This window comes from Protobothrops mucrosquamatus, unplaced genomic scaffold, assembly GCF_001527695.2.
Source record: "Protobothrops mucrosquamatus isolate PMUCROS unplaced genomic scaffold, P.Mucros_1.0 scaffold3057, whole genome shotgun sequence".
Classification (NCBI taxonomy): domain Eukaryota; kingdom Metazoa; phylum Chordata; class Lepidosauria; order Squamata; family Viperidae; genus Protobothrops; species Protobothrops mucrosquamatus.
In genome coordinates, this window is record NW_015389069.1 from 105,386 (window position 1) to 116,519 (window position 11,134).

Genomic DNA, 11,134 nt, shown 5'->3' on the forward strand with positions numbered 1-11,134 from the left:
CCCTGAGTCCGCTGGGAGAAGGGCGGGGTAGAAATTTAATAAATTCAAATTCAAATTCAAATCAAGTCGATTTGAATCACAATTTAAATCATGATTTAAATCACTAGTAAAAAGGCTTGATTTAAATCAACTTGATTTAAATCATAATTTTTAAAGAGCAGCTGTCATCTCTGTCCCGCAGCGACTCCTCCTCTGACTTGCTGTTGACTCACCGACAGCCCCATTCACTTTAATAGGACGGTTGGTGATGCAGCAGTGACACAACAAGGTGAGGGACGTGGCGGGCAACAGGTGAGTGGATGCCCGCTAACAGGCGCTGCCATGATGGATCTGAAATGACAGGTGCTCTTTAAATGTAAGGACTTATTCTTGCTGGTAGTTAGAATCTTTAATATTATTATTTGCAAACAAAATGAAGGTTTCCTATTTAGAATAATAAGTTATCAGGTTAGTAAAACAGTGATACCAGAATCGATGTTAGGTTAATCTCACATAGTTGGAGAACTACTCAAATTCTTTTATTTAATTAAAACACTTAGAGCCTGGTACAGATGCATTTCTCTTCAAACAATCATACAGTTTGTAGTGTACATAGATTTACAAAACAATGGGATAAAGGAATATTCCTGAACTTTGTTTAATGATTAATCTCATGGTTACTGTGAAATTGTGTGAATTCATCAATGCAGGGCATGTTATCTCAGCTTGCAGAGCTTGGATTCATTGAATGAGTTTACCAAAATGTAAATATTGCAGACTATACAGCCTCATGCTACATAACTAAGCTCCATTTCATACTGAATAAACTAAATTATTAATGCAACTTAAATAGAAAACTATATTTAGATTTTTACTCCAAAAGCAATTATTAAAATAAATTTGATAAAAATTAAAAAAAATCAGATTTGAATTAAAAAATCTGATTTTATTTATTTATTTTTTTAAAAAATCATTGATTTTTATCCATTTGAATGTTACATTATCAATAATATACTTGGCAATATATCAGGCAGCTTGTTCAGGCTTGCATCTTAACCTTAATCAAGAACTCTTTTCCCCAAGCCATATGGTTAATATTTTTGAAAACAAGATATACCATAAAGGATATTATTCAACAATATAGCAATCTTCAAGGATAAACACTAAGCACAAAGGTTTTTTTTTGTCTATGCCAGTGGCTCCCAACCTTTTCTATACCCCGCACCCCTTAGAACGCTTCTGATATAAGAGAGAGAGAGAGAGAGAGAGAGACTGACTTACAGCAGTTCATTTAGTAACCATTTGATGTTACAATGGCACTGAAAAAAGTGACTTATGACTGTTTTCACCCTTACAACCGTTGCAGCATCCCCATGGTCATGTGGTCAAAATTCAGATACTTGGCAACTCATATTTATGATAATTGCAATGTCCTGGGATCATGTGATCACCTTTTGTGACCCCCCCCCTTACAAGCAAAGTCAATGGGGAAGCCAGATTCACTTAACAACCATTACTAACTGAACAACTGCAGTGATTCACTTAACAACTGTGGCAAGAAAGATTGTAAAATGAGGCAAAATTCACTTTACTGTTTTGCTTAGCAACAGAAATTTTGGGCTCACTTGTGGTTGTAAGTTAAGAACTACCTGTAAATCCTTACCAGCCTTAATCTTCTTACAGATGGATACACATATTTGCTTTCTGATATCAATTTTACAATGGAAGAAGTTTGCTCCAACTGAATGACTTTGAGTAACATATGCGATCTGCTTTATCTGACTTTTCAGAAAGTCCATCTTCTATCTAATCTTCCGTTTATTTGAATAATAAATGCTAATTTTCAAACGGAAAATTTAATTCTTTGTTATGAAGTTAGTAACAAAGTTAATAATTTACATTAAAACATGGCTTTGATTCACATATATTAACTCATAAAGTAGTTTGGTTTTGGTGTAATATATGTGAATTATCTTCTATAATTTGTAACCGAAGGATACTTTCTTGGGATGGATTTGCATCTCTTACTCTTAAAAACAAACCACATTGTAGAATAGTATTATGTAAAATCAGGCACTGACTATCACTGAAAATTGTCATTAGAAACATAGAAAACTGATAACAGAAAAAGATCCAATGGTCCATCAAGGTTTTTGTTCGTTTTTTATTTTCTTTTAACTTATTATTTTTATTTATTTACTTATCTATTATTATTTTTTTTAAAATGTTGTTGTTAGTAGACTGACTCCCATTAGAAATCAGATTGGCCCGTTTTAGCTTTCATTTTTGGAGAGTCTTTGAAAGATGAATTGATAGAACTCACTTTATTTTTATTTTATATTTTTAAGTTTATATTATGGTGATTATATTTATATTGTAATTCATTGAACTTGATCAAAATATGTGTACTATTAAATGCCAAGAGACTGCAGTTAGGAGTGGTTATAAAACTAAAGACTCAATACATATGTTTTAATAAGTGCATTGCTGATACTTAAAATCAATCTGATTACAGTAATCCATAGACATGGTTACCCTCCTTGATTGCCCATGCCAACAAGTAACGGTACCAGCTTCGGAGGTCATAATGATTACTCTTCATTCCTTGACTTCGGATTCAAGTGAGCTAATCCCGAAAAAGAGAAAGAGCCGATTGTTATAATTTCCCTAAAGAACGGTGGGAGGGAGAAACAGGCACCGGCTAATCTCGACTGTCCTAGGCACGATGTCAATGAGAAAAAATATCAACATCTGCAGCTGCTTCGTGCTTGGGATGGATTTATATGAGACACTGATACAAAATGTGCAAACCGCAGTTGCGCACGGAACAGCCACCTCTTTTTCCAACTTTGCTTTCGATTCTTTTTTTAAAACACTCCTCCTCCCCCTTCGCATTGAACAATTCTCCTTAGAGCTACGAGAGGAAAGAGCAGAGCCTGTTTCAGGAGATGAAAACGGCAGGCGAAATAGGAGAGGCAGGGGTGAAAATCTGGGGACAGGGACCCTTTTCGAAGGGAGGTGAGGACCTGGCAACACTGGAGGAAGGGAAGGAGGGAAGAGTGTGAGGATGCAATCGTTGTCATGCTCGACTCCCTCCAGCCCTAATAATGGATACAGGTCAGATTTTCTAATCTCTTAGAAGGAAAGCATCTCGCGGTCGTCGTGGAGCCCAGATCAAATTCTCGGTCCAGCGTTTCTTCTTAAGATAATATCCATCTAACATGGAACTGGGGGAAGGGACGAGGGAACCGACTGTAGAAATGGAAGAAGAGAAAGAGAAGGACAGAAGACAGCAATGGGCGGGTGCATAAAACCAGGGGAAACGCGGAGCCATTGATCTCGGCTCCCCCTCCTTTGCTCCTTACCGGTTCCTGGGTTTGACGTTTTTACACCTGGGCGCTTCCACCTCACTCCATTCAAGCTACGCGCTGCAGCCGCCTCTCCCTCTTTCGGCGCACCGGACGGAGTGAGGCAACGTAGGAGGGGGTAGGGATAGAGGAGGCGGTTACGCTGGACTACAAGATGGCGGCCCCCCGAAAGGAGGTCGAGCTGCCTATCCCGTAAGGAGCTCGTCAAACTGCTTCTGCCACCCCCGTTTGTTTTGAAACTACGATTCCCATCGTGCAACAGTGGGGCGGGAACAGCTCCTTCCATTCCTCCTCCCCCTTGGAAACGCCCCTCGAGCGAATCTGAATCGCAGAGCACTATGGGGCTCGTAGTCCTTAAGTGGGAGGCGCTCGTGCTGGTCTCCTCCGCCGGTTTGGACTCCTTCGCAGTTGCTCGGGGGGGGGCGGGGCCTGAAGTTTGAGGGGCCTGGGGAACCGTCGTCGGTCGTTGTGTTCTGAAAAAGAGCTGGTGGAGGGCGGACGGCTCCCGGTCTGCTTTGGGGTACTGGGGGGCGTTTGCCCCCCCCCGACACTTCCCGCCTCTGCTCATCGAGAAGCGGGCAAGCAAGGCACGCGCACCCCAAATCAGCCTAATTCGCTCGGGGGTGATTCTGCTCTGGAGGAAGCCCCAACGAGGCGCTATGGGGCAGAGTTCCTGGTAAATTCGCAGAAGGTAACAGACGCAAGTTGAGGTCGGGCCGGGTGTAAAGGAAAAGAGTCCGTGCAAAATGGGAAGAAACGAGCGTACGTGTGGAATAGGGAGGCAGGACGCCCAAAGTCACCTCCCCACGCAGTTCCTGTAAGAGGGAAAAGATGAAAACTTTCCTAGTTGCTTATTATTCCGGCTGAATTAGTTTTGACTCAACTGGGAGAATAAAGTGGTTGCGTCTTTCTAATGGTTTATATCAGTGTTTCTCAACCTTGACAATTTTAAGGCATGTGGACTTCAACTCCCAGAATTCCACAGCCAGCATTGCTGGCTGTGGAATTCTGGGAGTTGAAGTCCACATGCCTTAAAATTGTCAAGGTTGAGAAACACTGGTTTATATCATGCACTCTGACAAAACTTGGGAGAAGTTTATGTTGCTTCTCTAGGCTGCCTATGCGAGAATCAAATACTCGAAAGGCTTTGATTGGATTTTGAAGGTTCTACGTTCATAGTCCTTGCTGGAAGATTAGCACTAGTATTTGTTAGCGTTAAGATGCCTAGCGTGATATAGCTTGGATCCTATATGCAGCTTGATTACAAGTATTTTTATTATAAGCTAATTCACCTGTCTGCATTTAGCTCAACAAACAGTTCAACCGTTTAAGCAAGACTGACATATCTTTCTGTTATGGATTGAGTTGTCCCCTGCATCTTTCTAATACATTTGAATGATTTGAATATTGACCGTAAGCATCTGACTTACTCCTTCTGTGTTCCTTCATCCTTATTTTGTGGTGGTTTGTATTTGTAATAATTTTTTTATTTGGGGAGGGGGAGTGGGGTGGATAACTCTTAAGAGTTTGTTAAAGTTAGAATCTATTGATGGCTATAATTCCTGACTCTTGCTTTTGTTAGCTAAAATGGATGATGCACTACAGATTGAGAAAAGCTTTTCTAATAAAATTAACATGTTCATCTTTAAAGCATAAATATTTTTTTCTTCTGTTCAATCATGTCTGATTCTCAGAAACTGCTTGGACAAGTCCCTGCAGTTTTCTTTGCAACATTTTTCAGAAGTGGTTTACTATTGCCTTTTTCCTAGGTTTGAGTAAAATGATAGCCCAAAGTCACCCAGCTAGCTTTTCTGCCTAAAGCAGATTTCCTGGTTTCTAGCCTGATGCCTTAACCATTTCACCAAGCTGGCTCTGAAAAGGATATACACCAGTGGTGGCGAACCTATGGCACGCGTGCCAGAGATGGCACTCAGAGCCCTCTCTGTGGACATACCTGCCGTCCCCCCAACCCCGCCTCCACCCACAGCCCCCTCCTCACCAGCAGCCCCCCGGAGGAGAATCGCCCCCGGGCGCGGTCCACGCAGAACAGTGCAGCCAAGGACATGGCAGCCGGGCAGCGGGGACAAGACTCCGCCCTCGCTCCCCGTTGCATGCAGATAATGCGGGGTGGAAGGCGTGGCTGCCATGGTGTTGCGGCGGGCCGTGAAGGCAGTGGGTGGCCCTGCGGGCAGACGGGGGCAAGGAAGGGGCAGGCAGAGCAGGGAGGGCGGGGGCAGTTCTTGGGCACTCGGTCTCTAAAAGATTCGCCATCACTGATATACACAATCCTTTTTTAATGGAAGAATCTGTGATCTTACTAAGGGGACAATATGGGTAGGTTGTAGTCAAAATAGAAAGTATGCATGTTCAGATTAAAAACCACGCTTTCTAATACCCCTCAGTTTTTTTTAATATATTGATGTTTTCCACCTGTTCATTTACTCCCATCTTAGCTAATAATATTAAAACAATAACTTACAGAAAATCTTTGGCATTTGAGAAGGCAGGATTTTGTGAGATGATGACTTAGGTATATGTGTGCAAACTCTGAGTTTAAAATCTTCCGTATTTTTAAAGTCTTAGTATACTTTGTTTAAAGGGAAACCCATTAAAAGAACTGCAAATCTCGTTGAGAAGAATATTACTGCGTTGTTTGTGTGATGAAAAGTCAGTTGATGCAAAGAATTTAGGAAATGATTTTCCCAGCGATCATTTCTGGACATACAATTTTATAAAATATGTCTATAGAAAGGAATAGTACGTTTTTTTTTTAAAAAAAGTGGTTGCTCAAATAATATGTTTGCATGATTTGTTAATTTGACATGCAATCATAAATATATAGTATATTGTCAGTATGTCAAATCACAACCAATTGTGCCTCATTTGTTAAGTTTGACAGAGTGTTACATTTTAGTAAAAAGAAATGTAATGCCAGATCATTATCAGCACTAGAGTTAAAAGGAGGTGGTGACCAGCTCTCTTGGTGTTGTTAATTTCCCTACTCTCCAAATGTACTTACCTCCAGTTTCTATCATATTAAAAAGCAGCAGAAAGAAACCTTTCTCAATTTAGTACAGACAAGTGGTGCTATGGTTAAGTTTTGTAAACCTTATAAGCTATGGGTACCAATTGTGGTTAAATCACTGTCATGGTCACATGGACATGTGATAGATCAGTCTTAATACAGATCATATAAAGAAAGCCCAATATTTTCTTCTTGTTATTTGTTAATATCATTGGACTGAAAAGGCTTCTGATAACTCCGATAATGCTTGAATATGATTTTAAATATTTTTGATGAGTTGTGCTAGGGATCATTAATTCTGTCCAGAACACTATATGCTGGAGGATTTCTGTGGGTGTTTATGGCCAAAGAGGAAAAGAGACATCTTTGGTTGATACCTGGATGTTGAATGTATTGTAATCTTTAATATCTTAATGTTCTATTTCAGAATAAATGGATTAACATGATATTTTCCATGAATTAAAACAGTTCCATGTCTTGTTTGGTAAGCATATATTTGTTTTAATCTTTGAAATCTAACACAGTTATTAAGTTTATGCCTATATTACATGCATGTTGAAAATATAATAGATATAAAGAGAATAAGATTCTTTTGTCCACTGCAGAGCATTGCAGAGAGAGGGTCAGAACTCTGGTTCACTTTCCAGAATGAAAGCTTTAAAATAGAATCTTCTTTGAACTGTTAGATTAATATAGCTCCAAATTGTGTTTTAACGCCTCCTCTTACATCTTAATATACATTAAAATGATTATTACATCTTAATATAATGTTCCGGTTCAGGCCCCACAGCAAGTTGTTGTATCCCAAACTAAAGATTACAGGGATAAAATTAATAATTGGAAGGGCCACTTTACAGGGTCATAAAAAGGGAGTTACTCGGATGTTTTAAGTCCAGCATCTCTCTTATTTATGTAGCTTTGAATTCAGAGAACTATACTGTAGTTTTGAAAAAGTATTTAATCATGATTTTTCAAAATGGACTCTTAGATGTTCCTAAACCCACCAAGATGACCACATTGTTTGGAAAGGGTTCATTTCTTATTGTGTATTGACTTTAATTCATTATTACTATGCAGTGAGATTGCAGTTTCATATCATAACAGACGAGTATAGATTAGTGAGTTACATTTTAAAGGCTTTATTTCTCTACTTTCAAATTTCTTTTAGGACTGTTCCTGTATTCTACGGACACGAGTTGAATCCATTAGAGTAGAAAAGCAATTGGAAAACATCAGTAGTCAAGACTTGGTAAGATAAAATTCATCTCACCTTAACAGAACCAGTATTATGTTTCCTATCACAATCGTGTCTACACTTGTGATAAAATGTCACTTGGCAATCCTGACTGTCCCCATTGCTGTTGTTAAACGAGAATCACGGGTCATTAAGAGAAGACCTCCTCGCAACTTTCTGCTGGCTTCCAAAAATCTAAATCAGTGGGGAACCCAGCAGGAAGAGGCAATTCACAAGTGACTTGCAAGCAGGCTAGCAGGCAGATAAATTGCTGTTGCCAGGTGGGAGAGGATGTATGGGTGATAGCAGTGGCATGCTCAAATAATTTGAGGCCTGGGAATGGTTGTTGCAGGATGGGGCAGACTTACTCGAGTGACTTGCGACCTTTTCTCCTGGCTTCCCCATTGATTTTGCTTGTGGGAAGCCAGCAGGGAAGGTCAGAAATGGTTATCACATGACTGCTGGGCACTGCAAATGCAAGCTGGTTGCCAGATCTCAATCATATGACTGTGTGACAGCTGTAACTTTGAGCACCAGTCGTAAATACCACACATTTAGCACCAACTTCAAATGATCACCGAATGAATGGTTAATAAGTGAGAACTATTTATATATTAGAGAATTGTAATTACATACCAAATACATTTTTTGTCCTGTAGAGTATATGGTAGCATTTTAAATAGGATATGTTTTTTAGTATTTTGGTTTTAATGGACTTACATTGTATAATATTTTGAGTGAAAAGGATTGCCTGGCTTTTTTCATGGATTGGTTGATGGAGTGAAAGGTGTACCGTATCTAATCAACCACATAGGGTTCTTTAGAAATTAAATGCACTGAGCTTGATAAAAAAAATCACACCCCAATTAAAGAAGTTCTTGCCATCAAAAACCAGACAAAATTAAAAACCAGTTGGTGCTTTTGAAATGATACATGGACAGGAATATTGACAGATTTTCAAAATTTATGTGAAATGACAATATTTTAAACAATAAAAGTTAATAAATATTTTTGCTATTCAGACAGATGAACTTGCTGTATGTTGGAGTCAATCAGCTCAAAGAGGAGATGAACAGATACCATGGTCCTCTGATGTATCACACTATGATCTCCAGGTGGAAATAGGTGATTGTTTTGTAATGGAAAGATGTTCCTATTTTGTCTTAAGTGAGAGATCTTTAGTGTATACTTGAACTGAAGATATAGATCAGAAATTTTACCCTTTGCCATGCCCTGCTAATAGGTCTGAGATATACTTTAGTTTTATCTTGTATTTTACAATCTATTTCCATTTAACTTCTTGTCTTGCCTTTGATTTAGTAAGTCTTGATATTGGTCTTTTTTATTCATGATAGCTTCAGTAGTATAAGGATAACTTACATTGTGGAATTGTGTGTGAATAATTGTTGTTCAGTTGCAATATCTATCACCTTTTTTTTAACCAGAAGAAAATGCATCTTTGCATTCTTTTTTGTTGCCTCAGATCCTACTTGAGTGAATAAGATTGGAATATTGCCTCTTCACGATGGTATTACACAAGCATCTTTGTATGTTATTAGCACATGGTGCTGGTAATTGGTATGAAGATATCTGTTATGCTAATGAGCTGCTTAAGATTTATTTCAAATGAACTTCAATTGGTAATCCCTATTAAAATACCAATTTTGATTCTCATTTCATTTTTTTGTACATTATTGCCTTAAACATTTAATATGCTATACCAATATTCATTGATCTGAATACTTTGTAAATTTCTAAATTGCACTTGGGGTCTATTATTTGATAGTACCCAGAGCATAATACAGTGACTATTCAAACTTATAATGGTGCTGAAAAATTAGATGTTTGATTGGCCTCAAATTTATGGCCATTATAGTATCCCCATAGCCACATGCTCACAATTTGGGTGCTTCACAATTGACTTGCATTTATAACATCCCATGGTTACATGATCACCATTTGTGAGCTTCAAAGCTGGCCCCTGCCAAGTAGAGTCAATGGGGAATCCAGTAGGAAGTTGCAAGTTGCAATCACATGACATTGTGCTTAATAACTGGGGATGATTCACTTAACAATTGCATGGAATTGACATAAGTCTGATGTGGCCATGTGATGTTTCACTTAATGACTGTACTGCTTAGCAACAGTTGCCAGTCCCAATTGTGGTCATTAAAGGAGGACTACCTGTAATCTTTTTAAAACTGCTTTAGATTGTTTCAACTAGGAAATAGCTTTCAGAATCAGATTGTTGTCTTCTAGTTCAAGTCAGATATTTAGGTTATGCTTGCTTTGAAAGGTGTTCTTTTTCACAATAGTTTAAGAGTTTGTGAGTCATAAGAAAATTTTATTTATTTATTTACTTTATTTGTATATCATCCATTCCAAAAGATTATGAGTGAATTAATTAGAATGTTAAGTGGTATATTACTTTTCTTTATAGGAAAGGGATGCAACAACTTAACTTCAATCTACCTCGCCCGTCATATCCCGACAGGAACACTGGTGGCTGTAAGAATTACAGATCTGGAAAAATGTTCTGAAGAACTCTTAAAAGCTTTACAAGTAAACATGATTTTAAACTTGATATATAATAAGTTGAGACTTTTGCCTGTATCCCCATATTCCTAGTAATTCTAGATATGCAAAGAAATCCAGAAATATGCTCATGCAGATTTCATGCAGTTATAGCCTTCTCAAGTAATTTCAGTTTTATATTTCTGACATAATGAGCCATCTATTTTTTCTGATTCAAGGATTGTTTTCAGATCATTAGTGCCTTATTAATGAGGTAGGGTAAAAACTAGGAGACTGTGAGTTCTAGTCCTGCCTTAGGCACAAAGCCAGCTGGGTGACCTTGGGCCAGTTACTCTCAGCCCTAGGAAAGAGGCAAGAGTGAACCACTTCCAAAAAACTTTGCCAAGAAACTTCAGGGACCAGTCCAGGCAGTCATCAGGAGTCAACACTGACTTGAAAGCGCACACACACACATATTGTCCTATGGCTAAAACTGTATGGAGTATTTCCTGTCTTTTAGATTATTAGAACATTTTTTTCTTTCTCTAGAATGAGGTGATATTATCCCACTTTTTCCGACATCCAAATATCTTGACTTTTTGGGCAATGTTTACTGCTGGAAGGTGGCTTTGGGTTATTTCCCCTTTCATGGCTTACAGTAAGTACTCTGCTTACAAAAATATATCCTTATTTATTAAATTCTTTCTGCACATGCAGAGCAATTCAATTTATTGGTACCTAGTTTGTGCAATCTTTTATATTTCTAAGTGGGACAATTACTTAAAAAGGAAACCATTGAGACCATCTTTTGAAACAGAATTGCTTCAGTTGTGGGCTTTAGAGGCCAGTGCTAATGTGCTTCTTTGATCATATACATCTATATTCTGCCCAGGAGCTCTTCTTGAGCTTCTTTTGAAACATTGCAAAAGATCAATGAATTTGATCATCCTAATTATGGTAGAAAATATCTGGGCCAGCCCTGACCTTCCTATATTTATAAAGATATTATGAGGA

At 38.4% G+C, this 11,134-nt stretch overlaps 2 protein-coding genes across 2 annotated transcripts in view; one reads left to right on the forward strand and one right to left on the reverse strand.

The window, feature by feature from the left end:
• TRAK2 (trafficking kinesin protein 2) overlaps nucleotides 1-3,505 on the reverse strand; it is a 31,835-nt gene extending 28,330 nt beyond the window's left edge. The window contains exon 1 of the mRNA XM_015826329.1: nucleotides 3,345-3,505. The gene's annotated coding sequence lies outside the window, so the exon portion shown is untranslated. The remainder of the gene's footprint in view (nucleotides 1-3,344) is intronic.
• A 281-nt stretch (nucleotides 3,506-3,786) lies between these two features.
• STRADB (STE20 related adaptor beta) overlaps nucleotides 3,787-11,134 on the forward strand; it is a gene marked incomplete in the record, with an annotated part of 14,542 nt that continues 7,194 nt past the window's right edge. Inside the window, 6 exon segments of the mRNA XM_015826328.2 lie at nucleotides 3,787-4,038; nucleotides 6,800-6,856; nucleotides 7,541-7,621; nucleotides 8,629-8,731; nucleotides 10,047-10,168; nucleotides 10,670-10,778. Coding sequence (XP_015681814.1) covers nucleotides 6,845-6,856; nucleotides 7,541-7,621; nucleotides 8,629-8,731; nucleotides 10,047-10,168; nucleotides 10,670-10,778 — 427 coding nt within the window.